Raw genomic sequence first — 13,398 nt, forward strand, 5'->3', positions numbered from 1 at the left:
CTGACGCTTGTTCAACCCACGAGCTCCAAAAACTCAATGAGTGCTGTTTAGCTTTCATCAATTGTCACAATCATGCGATCAGATAATCCAGATCAATGGCGTTTTCCATCTGAGAAATATTCCAGGGGTCCAAGTAGTGGTGGTTCAAAATCAGGTCCGATGGAGAGGGGAAAAGCCAAAGGGAACTAAGTAGACACCCGTGCAGATTGCAGCCTGCCACTTCAAAGGTGCCCATGCACAGTAAGGTAGTAGGTACTTCCCCCCTAACATACTTCTCTACACTACAAAGATAAGACTCATTCATCACAAAAAACAAAAACAAAGAGGAAGTTCATCATTTACAACGAGGGGACTAAGAAATACAATACAACGCCTATGCTCCCTTGGCCAGCTTGGTCGGCCCAGTTCTCGACCCGTCCAACGTGGTGTTCAACGCCTTGATCATGCGTACACCAGCATCAGCAGCCTCCTGAGGTGCCCAGGACCAGAATTGGCGTCCATGGTGCAGACCATCATGTCCCGGCTGCAAAAGCCCCTCCTTACTGGTGCTCACATCGGTGCCGGTGGTGTACACACTGACCTTGTCCTCAAACCGGACCCGCGGCTTGCCCCGCGGGGAAACATTGCCTGACGTGGCCTCGAGGTAGCGCTTGCGCATGCCGTACCGCTTGGCCTCTGCCCGCTTGAGGGTTACAGAGCTAATCCTTTCCATGCCAGTCTGAACCACAAACCGGACGCCAAGGTACGCCCACTCAGCCAGAAGCAGGGTTAGCAGGAAGGAGGAGAATTGTACCCCTTCCATACTATTACGATATAGATAAACGACCGCGGCCGTGGAAAGAGTTCCTAGCCAGGCAAGCACTTCCAGTCCCTGCAGAGACGGGCCGATCGAGTCCGCCCGAATTGGCGGGGGTCGCTGGCACTCCAAACTGAGCTTGAAGAAGTCGCCTCGCAGCTCTAGCCAGTTGTTGGCTAAGAATCCGAGCGGCACTAAGGGCCAGGCCACTCCAAACAGGGCCAGATATCCAAACTGTACACACATCTCCAAAGTATCGTCATGGACGTTGTATTCGTCCGCTTCCACCTCATCGCGCACACGCGCAAGGAATGCCGCCTCTTCGGGTGCATCGACAAGTAATAAATCTGTCCGCTGGGAATGGCGACGAGGCATGCGAGCGGCATCGCGACCCTCGCGATAGGTGCGCCACTTGTGCATTAGCGTCTGCTTGACGTAGGGAAGCACAATCTCCTCGCCAAAATTGAGTAATTGGGCGGTTGCAGACAAGTAGATCACCTCTTGCTGAAGGCGGGCCGGATCAATGTGAATCTCCTTGGCCAGATTGGCAGACATGAGGCCATAAGTGCGAAAGACATCCAGATAAGGGACCAGCTTCGTGCCAAATGGCACGTAAACAAATGCAGTCAGCAAGGTAGGCAGGAAGGCGGTGATGAAATGCATGACAAAGGTCTTGGAAGTCTGGGCGACATCGTACTGGTCCTGCGTGCGGTAATTTTCGTAGTCGGTCAACTGCTTGGCGAACTCGGTGAGCGTATTGGTGATCCACGGCAGCGAGAGGGAGAACAAGATGGTTGGAAGAAACTCCAGGTAGCCCTTAAAGGGACCGGTATATATCTCGGAGACCAATACCTCGGAAGCGAATGACAAGATGATCAAAGTGCCCAAGGCTAGAGCAGCTACGGTCGCAAAGGGGATAAGTAGCAGCTGCCTGAGGAACTGCTTTTGCGTCGAAAACACCTTCACTGTCTCCCCTGTAACGGGGTTTTGGACTTCCTTATCCCACACCCATTCCGGTCGATTGACCTTGAGAATTCCGACATCCCGAACATTCCACCGTAGGCTCAAATCAATCTCGCGAGTCTTCCAGTACTCGACGAAGATAATACACCAGAGGCAGTTGACGAGAGCGCAAGTGATGGAATAAGGGCCCAGATAGAACCAGCAGAAAACGCCCCAAACGGCAGGGAAGACGAGAAAAGTGGAATAGCAGTGGATGAAGGCGAAATAGAAGGCGACCTAGTTTTTTTCAGCACATGTGATCAGTATCTATGTGCGAGCGCGTGGAGGAAGTCCAAGTCCAAGTCCAACGAGGGGTGGATAAAAGAGAGTGCTTACCTTTTCACCAAACAGCGCCCGTATAGCGTCGAGATCTTCGGTAGTAATATTGAGCGTCTTACTCCATTTGCGCAAGAGTTCGGCATTAGCGGCGCGGTCCTGGAGAGGGATGGCAGCCTGAATATTCTTCCACTGGCCTATTTTGGGGGTGATTCCCGCCCCTCCCAAGTGTTTCTGCCAAGTCACCGCATGATAGACCGACCGGAGGGCTTCCGCGGCTGTCTCAGACTCAACCACCGTGTGATCGTCGCCTGCAGGGAACTCATGGATAATGCCGTGTAACCAATCCTTGACTCTAAGCGATTGTTAGATTAGGGTCCGATGCGAGGGTGGGTGAGTGGGATGGGTGGGGTGCCCCAGGCTCAAAGAAAATACCGAGATTTGTAGACCATGTTCCCCAGGAGATCAGGGGGAACGCGAATGAAGACCAGCAGGGAGGGTCCGTAACCATGGCGAACCTGGACCTGCAGATGCGCCTCCTCCAAGTCGTGGATCAAAGTTCGAAACTCGGAAATGGCCTGCGAGATTTCTGCACCAGGAGGTGGCTGTGAGCCACCGTTGTTGTTGTTGTTAATCATGGTTGTGGTTGAGGTACACTCCTTACCGAGATCTTCGAATGAGTAGTGGATGACCCAGTCGACGCCGAAATTATCCAGCTCGGCTTGGTCGACGGGCTCATGACCGGCAAAGAGCCCCATCTCGAGTTGATCGGAGGGGGTTGGAGGTCGTAACAGAGGAGAATGGACGAAAGGAAGATAAGATATCAAAGGAAGGGATGATGATATCGAGATTCGAAAGGATATCGATGGTGGGCGGGGAGTCAAAGTAGCGAGTGGGATAGCCTCATCTCCGCGCGGCGGTGGGGGAGGCTCACGGATGCATCCACACTCCGTGTGTTTGGAGAAAGAAGGGGGGAGGGGGAATGGGGGCACCTGAAAAACAAGAGGAGCAAAATGGGAAATGGGGAAGCGAAGGGATGGGGGGGGAGGGGGAAAGAAGCAAGTGTGTGTAAGGAGAAAAGAACTGAAGAGACTAAGAAAGAATATGAAGTGGGTGGTGGGTAGCCTTTGGATATTTAGCACTAAACCATGACTGTGGATTAATAAGTGATTTTGAACAGGACAGAGTTGAAAAACGATGAGAAATGATAGTGACTTGATGATAAAAATAATGATAATACCGAGTAAACCAACCGCCAAGGTCAGCCAGTACTAGCCTCAGCCCTACAAGGCAATGTGGCCAATGGTTCCGCCCCTGCCACTTTTCTCAGCGCTACGCAGGGCTGCACTCTACCAGTCTACTTAGGTACAGTACGAGTACTCTAGCCAGCCAAGGTTCCAATCCTCATCTACTCCATTGACCCACTCAGATAATTCTGCATACTAGGTAGATTTTGTCTTCACTCCACGCTTCGAGTTTATCTGGAATCGACGCAATGCGACCGCAAGGAAAGAGGAAAGAGTGGCTCAGTTGTTCTGGAAGGAATTCCTGCTGCCTGTGTCAAACCGCCGTGATCCGGTACTGTTAGTAAGTTACTAACTTGTACTACGGGTCACTGTAAACTGGAACTCCTTGCGTCATCCCGAAACAGCATTGATAGAACCACTAGACCAAAAGTAGATAGCTGAGTGTGGCGCCACATGGGGCAACAGCCATCACCACCAATGAAAACTTCATTTGGTGTCGATAATGCAGCCACCTTGCAGGCATCCATTATTACGATACAAGGTCATTACCACTGCATCGCGGCAGTCCAACCTCAAATTTGTTTAGTTCCAATCATCCCATCTCTGGAAACTTCCTTCCACTCCGACCGCGGTCCGCGGATCCCTCACTCATCATCCAATTTGGACCTCTGGGTGGTTCAACAGGCATATTCATTTCCAATCCATGATCGTTATCGAACCTTGCAACTGCACATCATCCAGCAAAGCTTTTTCTTCCTGCGCCGGATGGGCCTCCCGGGCAACCTTGAGACCTTGAGTTGATGTCTATAAATGCTTAACTATCACCGTCTTGTTGGATCGACACCACACCATCAACCCGCGATCGCATCACTTCTGCTTCACTCTCCCCACCAAACACTTGGCTACCTCAACCATCAGCGATTTAATTCTCCTACTCGCCGTCGATCTTCTCTACATCCCTGCTTGCCACTATCGCTAGACCACCAACTTGTGGAACAAGAATTAGCGCTTATCATCTGTTGGCCAAAATCCCCCGTATCCATGCTCGCCGCCACTCTCGACCTAATGGCTCGTCGATTCTTTCCGGGCCAGAATGCTGCCTTCGGGCTGAGCGTCTTCCTCTTTACATTCATGTTTTTGCCCACCTTGGTTGTCTTGCTCGCCGTCATTGTCTTTTTTCTTTTCTATTTTCCACGGCTTCGGAAGCCGATCCACGATTAAGGGACAATGCTATACAATCAGCCCACCAGCCCCGTGGGACCGACATGCGATACGAAGCCCCGAGATAATGATTATAACTATTCAGACTTTGTTACTCGAAAGTGCTACCTCATATAAGAGGAGACGACCAATTGCGACCGTTAAGATGGAGACGGGCACGACGATCAACTGAACTCCACCTTCAATGCCAACCATCAACGATATTTTAGTCTTGGATCGATCAGGCTAGACAAATTTCACTTTCGTCGCCCAACGATTATGCTGCACCAACCCAGGTGCACATTAGATCATGTGCATAATGGACTTGACATGATCGACCACTCATTTGACATGCAGACAGTTACCATCGAATGCAAGCGGACCCGTGTCGACCAAGCATGTAAGCTCCACGGGAGTTTTTCTTGTTGGAGATACCTCGTTTTGAATTGCATGCCGTGATTGAAGACTATTGTGATGATTGCGGCACTATATGTCGATTCCAACGGCGCCTCCATGACCAGAGAGGCCACACACTAAGCTGTCAGGCCAAGCATAGTGCCCCGTCTTGGTACAGGACTGTGCAGTACTATACATTGGCACATGCACGAGCAGCATACCGCACATATCCATCCGCTGCGAAGATCTATCTCCAGCTCATGAGATTAAGTCAAACAAGAAAGACGAATAGCAGATATAAATTGTTATGGGTAATTGACCGGCAGACCAGTCGCTTTGACTCAAAGAGGACAAAGCAATCTGCAGAGTGTATGCGAAATGAATTTCTTTTACAGCATCCAAGGTGTCAAAATCTTTAGTTTTTGATTAATTTATCTTCATGAAAATGAACTATTGAGTTGATTGATCAACCAGTAGCGGAGAGATTCCGGTAGATCCTCTTTGTTCTGCTCATGCGCCACCACTTCTTCAACCATATCCCAGCTTCCATATCGTGTCCTCCAGACACTGTACCTGTTTACATCTATGTCTATTCAAGCTCCCTGGATTGGCTACCTCATACCCCTCTGATAATGAGCACGAGATAGCTGCATGAGTATATCAAAGAAGAAAGAGCATTGTCAGTCCAGTGACATCCTACTTCCATCGTGATTCTTTCTCCGAGGTCCAAGCGGTACTTGGTTTTCCGCCCAGAAGAACACAAATGGCAGGTCTGTCCACCTTCCAAGTTGGCCCGCTCCAACACCTCACGCCGCTTCCATCCTCCACCTCCTACCATCTTACCAGCTGCATTGTCCTGTACATCGGCCTGTTTCATCTCAGTATCCTTTCATCTCATCTACGTCTTGTTCTTGGCACTGGACACTGTACAGATCTGACCCCAGCAATATCGGAATTGACGAACCCCAAACCCACAAGTGTCGGCCGATGTTCCTGTGCCAACTTTGGGTACATCCCAAGCCATCCTCGGAAACCTACACAGACCTACAGCTTTTCATCTTCTGTTACCCTGATGGATGAAGGACACGCCGATCCTTGATCTGTCGTCACAGCGTCTCCGAAGAACGGAGTGCTAGGAGTTGTCTTGCGAAATGCTAAAGGGTGCACTAGATGTGATCAGCTCGCAAATGCTATGATGTAGCGGTCTGTTTTCCAGTGGTTAGCCTCTTCGCTTGCGAGCTGTCTAAACAAGGAGGTAGTCATTGTGTCCCTCTGCTCACCGACGCCGCATCGATGGAGATGTACCACCTGAGGTGTATTTACAGCAAACCTCGTCCCCACTCATAAAGCCGACTCGGTTTCTGTGAGAAGTCGCCTTCTTATACAAACAGACACTTAGTTGCGCAGCAAAAACTCCTGCTTGAGCGATCTCTAAAACACTGCCAACGAGGCGGGGTCGGGGCCTGAGGACTGGGAGCCTTGCAAAGCTGTTTATTCATGCATTCAACAATTCCAAAGGAGAGAGCTTTGACCTGAAACCAAACTGGCTCAACTAGAACCAGATTTGGTATTCTGAGAATGATAAGAGTTTCTTATCATCATGGACAACACTCCCGCAGGATTATGTGAGACAGTTTTTGGACAATGAAACAATGCTACTGAAATAACCTTGAACAACGACGGCACAGAACTTCCACACTGAAGGATCATTCACGAACTCGAGCTACACCAAGCAGATCGAGATCGGATCGCCGAAACCTTATCTGAAAAAGCCGGGATGAGAATCGATCTAATCATGCCTTCAGGATGACTTAATGGATTAACAGCGCATGAATACTCCGCGACCGAGCATTGACGTCATCGACTCACCTCCTAGATATACATCTCGTCAAGACCGATGCATTTCTTGATGAGCGACCTTCATCTGATTACCTTCTCAAAACCTAGTATAGGCCTTCAAAATGGCTCAGAATGATAACAGTAAGAAGAGAGTGGTGGTCATCGGCGCCGGGGCCGCCGGCATGGTAAGAATCTCCGCATCCCTGTCTCCATCATCATCACTATCACCATCACCGCAGCCCAACACACCCACGCTAACACCTCACTGAAACCCCAAAAGTCCTGCGCCTCCACCCTTGCCAACCACCCCGACAAATTTGACATTACCCTCATCGACAGCGCCCCGCAGACCGGCGGCCAAGCGACCACAATCCCCCTAGACGCCGCAAAGCATGGCGGCGCGACCTGGCTCAACGACGGGGTGCAAGGCGGTTCCCCAATCTTCCGCCACACCTTCCACTTCTTCAAGAAGTACGGCTACGAGCCGCACCCCGTGCAGCTGCAGGTCTCCTTCGGCAAAGGGCGAGACAGCTTCTTCACCAACGTGTTCCCCAGCCCGCTGGTGGACACCTACTCGGCGGAGATCAGCAAGCTGGGCCGCGTGCTGCGCTGGATCAAGCGGCTGATGCCGATCCTGGGCCTGATGCCCATCAAGACGATGCTGCGGCTGTTCCGCTTCAGCACGGACTTCGGGCTCAAGATGGTGCTGCCGCTGATCGCGCTGTTCCTGGGGACGGGCAACCAGACCCCCAACGTGGCGTGCGTGCTGCTGGAGCGGCTGTTCGACGATCCGCAGATGCGCCTGTGGGACTACGACGAGGACATGCTGATGCAGAACCGGCCGCAGATGTACACATTCCCCAACCTGGGGGAGTTCTACCATGACTGGAAGGGGGATCTGGCGGCGAAAGGGGTGCGGGTGCTCCTGGAGACGGAGGCCGATGTGTTGCAACGAAAGAATAAACAAGTCAAGCTGCGCCTCCGGTCGGTGAAAGACGGGCAGCAGGAGCGCCCCAACGAGGCCGGCAAGGGGACGGTGGAGGACTTCGACGAGCTCATCCTGTGCTGCCCCGCCGATGAGGCGCTGTCGATGCTGGGCGCGCACGCGACCTGGCGCGAGCGGTACGTGCTGAACGGCGTCAAGTTCTTCAACGACCTGACCATCACGCACACCGACTCCGAGTACTTCAACAGCCTGTTCGAGACCCGCTACAAGGAGGAGCTCTGCGGCAAGGCCAGCTCCGAGACCCGCCAGGAGCAGATCGCCTTCGCGCAGCAGATGCCGCCGCGCTGCCGCACGGACGGCTGGGAGGGTTTCGCCCCCATGTACTTCACCCACTCCTTCGACTCGGACCCGGACAAGATCGAGATGGGCTTCGACTGCACCCACTACCAGCATCAGTTCCGGGAGGCGATCGGCGAGGACGCCCTGCCGCCCGAGCCCGAGCGCCACGTCTACCAGACCATCTTCCTGAACGAGGACCACAAACACCTGTGGACGTGGGAGGGGATCGACAAGGACAAGATCATCGGCGAGAAGTGGTGGCATCAGTTCGGTCACCGCTGGCAGCATTACCTGCGCGTCGTGCCGGGGATGATGTTCATCAACGGGAAGAATAATACATTGTATGCCGGGGCGTGGACCATGGTGGTATGTTTTTTTGTTGCTGATAGGCTTAGAGTTTTCGAAGGAAGCTGACCGATTCACTAGAATATGCACGAGATCGCATGCATCTCCGGAATGGCAGCGGCCTACCGATTAGGTGCGGTGTACGAGCCGTTCGACGACTTCGCTGAGGATGTCTTCTCCAAGTACCTACTTGTCAGTCACGGCGTGAGATACAAGCGGAGGACATGAACACAATCCATCAAAAAAATATCGTTACATTAATTCATAGTCAAGGCATCAATCTGATTCCATTCAGCATTGAGGATCTTCACAAGACGTATCGAAAACCCTCAATCTCCAAATCCGTCCGGTTGGACAGCCCCAGCGTCAACTCCTCAGTCTCCGTCATCTGGGCCGGAGGGCCGTACGAGCGATCTCGTCGCTGATTCTCAAAGACGTAATACACCAGCAGACAGATGAGGAAAAAGGCCCCGAAGGCCAGCCCCGATATGGCGGCTTTCATGCCGGTCTATGTGATGTGTTAGTCAGTTCCTCTGCAAACCGAGTACGTGCACAATCTGGATGAGGAAGGGAACGGTAGGATAATGTAAACGCACCGGATAATGAGGCTCCTCCGACGAGAGGAAGAACTGCGGCCCGACGATGTTGCCCACACAGTAGGCGATGAACAGCAGCGCGCTCGTGGTGCTCCGCTTCGTGAACCCGGCGACGTTGGAGCTGATGATACTCAGGGAGAGCGGGATGTTGACGGCGAAGACGGCGCCCAGGGACAGCCCCACGAGGCGGCCGACTTGGTTCGCGTCGTCGAGGCGCCAGACCAGGACCATGCCGATCAGCGAGGTGACCGTGTTCAGGATCATCATCAGGATCCGCGTGCTGGGGACGAAGGTCGCCACGCTGGCGGTCAGGCACAGGAAGACGATCTGCGCGGCGCCCAGGGGCATCTGCATCAGGAGGGAGCGGATTTGGGAGAAGCCGAATCCGTTGATGATGATCGAGGAGAACTGTGTGGTGCGGTGCTGGTGTTAGCTTGCGGGAAGGGTGTTGTGGGGGAAAAGGGGAAGCGAGGAAGGGTATGCACATACACTGGTGACGCCACCGTTGCAGAGGTTTACGCAGAAGGTGTATAGCACGAGAAACCAGGTCTGCGGATCGCGAACCGCCAGCCATGCTTGGTGCCATTGGAAGGAGCCCTCATCGGCGACACCGGTTTTGTTCGTGAGGGTCCGTTGCACGGCAATGAGGCGTTGCGGTTTGGTGAGGAAGATGGCTTTCTTGGGGGAGTCAGGCAACAGGACGATGAGGAAGAAAGAGATGAAGGCGGTGATGGCGCCGAGGACGAGGAAGAGGAGCTGCCAGCTGGCGATGGAGTGGACTTTGATGTTGCCGATGCCGTAGGCGACGACGCCGCCGATGACCGTGGCAATGCAGTTGCCCAGAAACCAGGCAGATTGCCTAGTATCGATATATCAGTCTTTGTAACGTCGTGCTATCTGACTTTCGGATGTTCATACCGAGCTGGCTGCTCATCACGCCGGTAGAACATGCCTGTAATGAGCGAGAAGCCTGGTGCAATGGCTGCTTCACCTACACCGAGGAAGAACCGAGCGGCCATCAACCCTCCAAAGTTTTTCACGGCCGCATGGCACATCAAGACACCACCCCAGAGGAGTCTAGCGATCCATCAGAAAAGAGTTGTAAAGGAGATAGGAGAAAGGAGGGGTAACGGACACTGAGACGCTGATGTACTTGGCAATCGGTAAGCGTACGATGAGGTAGGAACTGGGCCAACTCCAGGCGAAATATCCGAAATAGAAGATTGCAGACGTCCAAGTGTATTCTGTGCCTTCGAGATGCTGTACTGATTAGTACGGGTCGATCACAACAAAAGAGTGGACATACCAGGTCTTGTCGAAGATTGAAGAGCGTGGCCTGGCTTAAAGCAAGCTTGTCCATATACTGCATCATGTAACAGACACCCATCAGCGGTATAAGCCTGGCTCTTGTTAACGAATGTGCTATTCAGAGGGCCATAGCAACAACCTACACAAGATCCAGCTTGCGCAGAACCTGTCGCTCCTGCTGCGGCGTAGCCTCGAACTCCAGCATTTGTCCCAGGTCGACATCTCGAGGCAGCATCTTGTCTTCCAACTTCACCCCCTCCAACCCCAGGTTTTCCTCCTGAGGTTGGCTTGTAGGCTTTTTCTCCATGGCGTCACAGTCTGTGGGTAGTGAAATGGGGATGGCCGAGAGAACCACGGCATGCTGACACAGGCGTCTCTCGCCCAGACTTATATACTCCGCCTGTCATTGTGATACTCACGCCGCCACCAGAAAGTTAATCTGCGCTAGATAGAGAAATCTCTTCCGCAGTAGATGTCAGCTACGTCCTCGTAAAGCTATCCCTTTGGCACGGGATCAACATTGCTGCTGCTCAGATAGCATAATCTGTAGCTCAGACCCCTCTCCAGCTGGCCTCTTGTGGGCTCGATCGTCAGTCGCTTTCAGATCCAGTCAGGGAACGACGGGGAAAACTCGTGGGTCAAGCAGGCACACCCCAGGGCCCGGCGCCGAATTCGGCTGCCTTCTGGGACAGCCATTAGGGCTCGGTCGGCAGTTGTACCAATTGCCGGGAGTGGCTCGGCAATTGTACCAATCCGCAGGTAATCCTGGGGCAAAGAGTCTCCACTCAATAGATTACTCGGTGCCATTTAGCGCGAAAGGAATTGCATTTCCTTTCCAACCTGCTTCCACCGCCCCTCCACAGTCCCCGATCCCATGCGGAGAAATGAAGGACAAGGCGCGTGGCACACCAAGTCACCAACCTTCTGGTTCGCAAACCGGTCTATCATCCCCGCCCAGGCTCCACTCGGCTACTGTTATCTGCCGAGGCCACCTGATAGACTCGATTGGGTAGGTATACGCCATGCGGCTTATCCTGCATATCTAGACCCTGGTGATGATATTGATAGCGCAATCATTTGTCAATGGCTCCATATTATCTCTTTGACCAAGAACAAACCCCGATAGCGGGAAACCTTGAGTTTCCCGAAAATGCGGGGTGGAAGCGAGACAGCCGACGTCAGACTTTCCGGATGATGGCACCCAGCCAATCTTATCACGATAAACTATCTCAAGCATCGTCGTATTGCGCGGGGCTTAATGATATCAGCCGAGGCTACGGCTGGATTGCATTGATTGTTGGTTGTGGTTTGTAAGATTCAGGGGTTGGCGTAGCAAGAGTGGCGCAGATAGCAAATAGGATATATGAACTGCCGTCTTCAGCATCCGGGGTGCAAAGAAGACACTAAAACACCAACCAAGCATTCGAAATGGCTATCCTGCAATCATCACCAACAGCAGAGGAAGTGAAGGCAGCTGTCGATGCTACACTAGCATCTTTGCAAGGCCCTCTTCGTGAGCTCAATCGCACGGTACGTACGGGCATGACTCCATATTGTCATTATCCTCTCGGACTTAGACCTTGACAGATCTGGTCCAATCCAGAGACGGCATACGAAGAACATCGTGCGCATGATGTAATTTGCGATTTCCTTGAGAAGCAAGGTTTCACCGTAACTCGCCACGCATACGGACTAGAAACCTCATTTGAGGCGATCAGCGGGTCCGGAGGGCGGCTGATCAACTTCAATGCAGAGTATGATGCTTTGCCAGGTATCGGTCATGCCTGCGGCCACAACCTCATCACTACTAGCAGTGTCGCAGCATTTCTTGCCCTGTCCGCCGTGTTGAAGCAGTATGGTCTACCGGGACGGACACAATTGTTGGGTACTCCGGCCGAAGAAAATGGCGGAGGAAAGGCCAAATTGATAGACGCAGGAGCGTATAAAACTGTTGATGTGTCTCTGATGGCGTAAGTCTCTCCCTTTGGTGCCTTGACGGCTTCATCCCACTGACCCATCTAGTCATGCAGGCCCCCGGGAGCTCTTCCCAGGTGTTGTGGCGGATGGTGTGGGAGGTGTTCGGATGAACGCGCGGAAAGAGATTCATTGTACCTTCCGAGGCAAGAGTGCCCATGCAGGAGGTAATCCCTGGGAGGGAGTCAACGCACTAGATGCTTTGGTGGCCTCGTACAACAATCTGGCCGTTCTACGCCAACAGATGTACCCGGACGAGCGGGTCCATGTTGCCTTTCTGGACACACCAAAAGTGGCGAATGTGATTCCAGCTTTAACCAGAGCGTACTGGCAGGTGCGAAGTCCGACCTTGAAAGGATTGAATGCCTTGATGGGCAAAGTGCGGAACTGCATCGAGGCTGGGGCAATGGCCACCGGTTGTGAAGTGGACATCCTGGAGTAAGGTCATGTCTTTCCTGGGGGTTGAAAACATGTTGACAGTGGTAGGAATGAACTCTACACGGATATCAAGATTAACGACACCTTATGCGACCGATACCAAGCGCACATGGGCCGCTATGGACGAAATGTATTGGCACAGCATGAGAAGGTCTTAACAGGGTCATCGGACATTGGTTGGTCGTGAATGCTCAATGCAACGTCTGATGCTGACCGGAACGCAGGAAATGTCAGTTATCTTGTGCCAACACTTCACACGATGTTTGGGATTACCGATGAGCCAGGCTCATTTCCTCACCATCCCAGCTTTGCTGCTGCGGCGGGCACGGATACGGCTCACGAAGAGGCTGTGATTGTGGGGAAGTCGCTGGCACTGATCGCGTGGGATATGTTGACAGACGACGAACTATTTGCAGTGGCGCAGCAACAGTGGCGGCAGGCTGTGGAGGAATAGTTGTGGCGAGAACAATAGTGGCAGTGATGGCAGATAAAGGGGCGCGGGGGGGGAGAGAAGGAATCACTCCATGTTGGTGGTGATCGACTGTAGTGCTTGTCGTTTCAATGAATCAATAACTCGGTTGATAGAGTCCTCGTCATTGACAGGAGAGGCTAGCGAGTCAAGTGAAACATCCGGAAGGCTATAGTCGTATAGTTATATGACTGACAAGTATAGACAGCGGGAGCAGGCCTGTTGGG

The 13,398-nt window shown here is 52.6% G+C and overlaps 6 protein-coding genes across 6 annotated transcripts; 4 read left to right on the top strand and 2 right to left on the bottom strand.

The window, feature by feature from the left end:
• Positions 1-373: 373 nt before the first annotated feature.
• BO95DRAFT_422506 (anoctamin family protein) lies at positions 374-3,236 on the bottom strand (the record flags this gene model as incomplete). Its single annotated transcript, XM_025584595.1, has 4 exons — positions 2,739-3,236; positions 2,510-2,663; positions 2,135-2,429; positions 374-2,035 (listed from the first exon to the last, which is right to left on the bottom strand). The coding sequence occupies exons 1-4, from the start codon at positions 2,830-2,832 to the stop codon at positions 374-376; spliced, it is 2,205 nt and encodes a 734-aa protein (XP_025438085.1). The 5' UTR covers positions 2,833-3,236.
• Positions 3,237-3,990: 754 nt separating this feature from the next.
• Positions 3,991-4,686, top strand: BO95DRAFT_263904 (uncharacterized protein). Its single transcript, XM_025581530.1, has one exon. The coding sequence runs from the start codon at positions 4,132-4,134 to the stop codon at positions 4,540-4,542; it is 411 nt and encodes a 136-aa protein (XP_025438086.1). The 5' UTR covers positions 3,991-4,131; the 3' UTR covers positions 4,543-4,686.
• A 2,192-nt stretch (positions 4,687-6,878) lies between these two features.
• On the top strand, positions 6,879-8,848 carry BO95DRAFT_506328 (putative flavin-containing amine oxidasedehydrogenase; the record flags this gene model as incomplete). The annotated part of the gene is made up of 3 exons (XM_025591187.1): positions 6,879-6,941; positions 7,037-8,407; positions 8,468-8,848. The coding sequence occupies 3 exons, from the start codon at positions 6,879-6,881 to the stop codon at positions 8,612-8,614; spliced, it is 1,581 nt and encodes a 526-aa protein (XP_025438087.1). The 3' UTR covers positions 8,615-8,848.
• BO95DRAFT_456527 (MFS general substrate transporter) lies at positions 8,694-10,525 on the bottom strand (the record flags this gene model as incomplete). Its single annotated transcript, XM_025588408.1, has 7 exons — positions 8,694-8,894; positions 8,983-9,390; positions 9,472-9,841; positions 9,901-10,059; positions 10,118-10,242; positions 10,289-10,382; positions 10,434-10,525. The coding sequence occupies 7 exons, from the start codon at positions 10,523-10,525 to the stop codon at positions 8,694-8,696; spliced, it is 1,449 nt and encodes a 482-aa protein (XP_025438088.1).
• Positions 10,526-11,078: 553 nt separating this feature from the next.
• On the top strand, positions 11,079-11,464 carry BO95DRAFT_446879 (uncharacterized protein). The gene has a single exon (XM_025587493.1). It carries the CDS (start codon positions 11,165-11,167, stop codon positions 11,414-11,416), a length of 252 nt encoding a protein of 83 aa, XP_025438089.1. The 5' UTR covers positions 11,079-11,164; the 3' UTR covers positions 11,417-11,464.
• Positions 11,465-11,718: 254 nt separating this feature from the next.
• On the top strand, positions 11,719-13,304 carry BO95DRAFT_517878 (M20 family metallopeptidase; the record flags this gene model as incomplete). The annotated part of the gene is made up of 5 exons (XM_025591928.1): positions 11,719-11,820; positions 11,878-12,260; positions 12,313-12,702; positions 12,751-12,878; positions 12,927-13,304. 5 exons carry the CDS (start codon positions 11,719-11,721, stop codon positions 13,154-13,156), a joined length of 1,233 nt encoding a protein of 410 aa, XP_025438090.1. The 3' UTR covers positions 13,157-13,304.
• Positions 13,305-13,398: the final 94 nt, after the last annotated feature.

The sequence above is a fragment of the Aspergillus brunneoviolaceus genome, assembly GCF_003184695.1.
Source record: "Aspergillus brunneoviolaceus CBS 621.78 unplaced genomic scaffold BO95scaffold_77, whole genome shotgun sequence".
In the NCBI taxonomy this organism is placed as follows: Eukaryota; Fungi; Ascomycota; class Eurotiomycetes; order Eurotiales; family Aspergillaceae; genus Aspergillus; species Aspergillus brunneoviolaceus.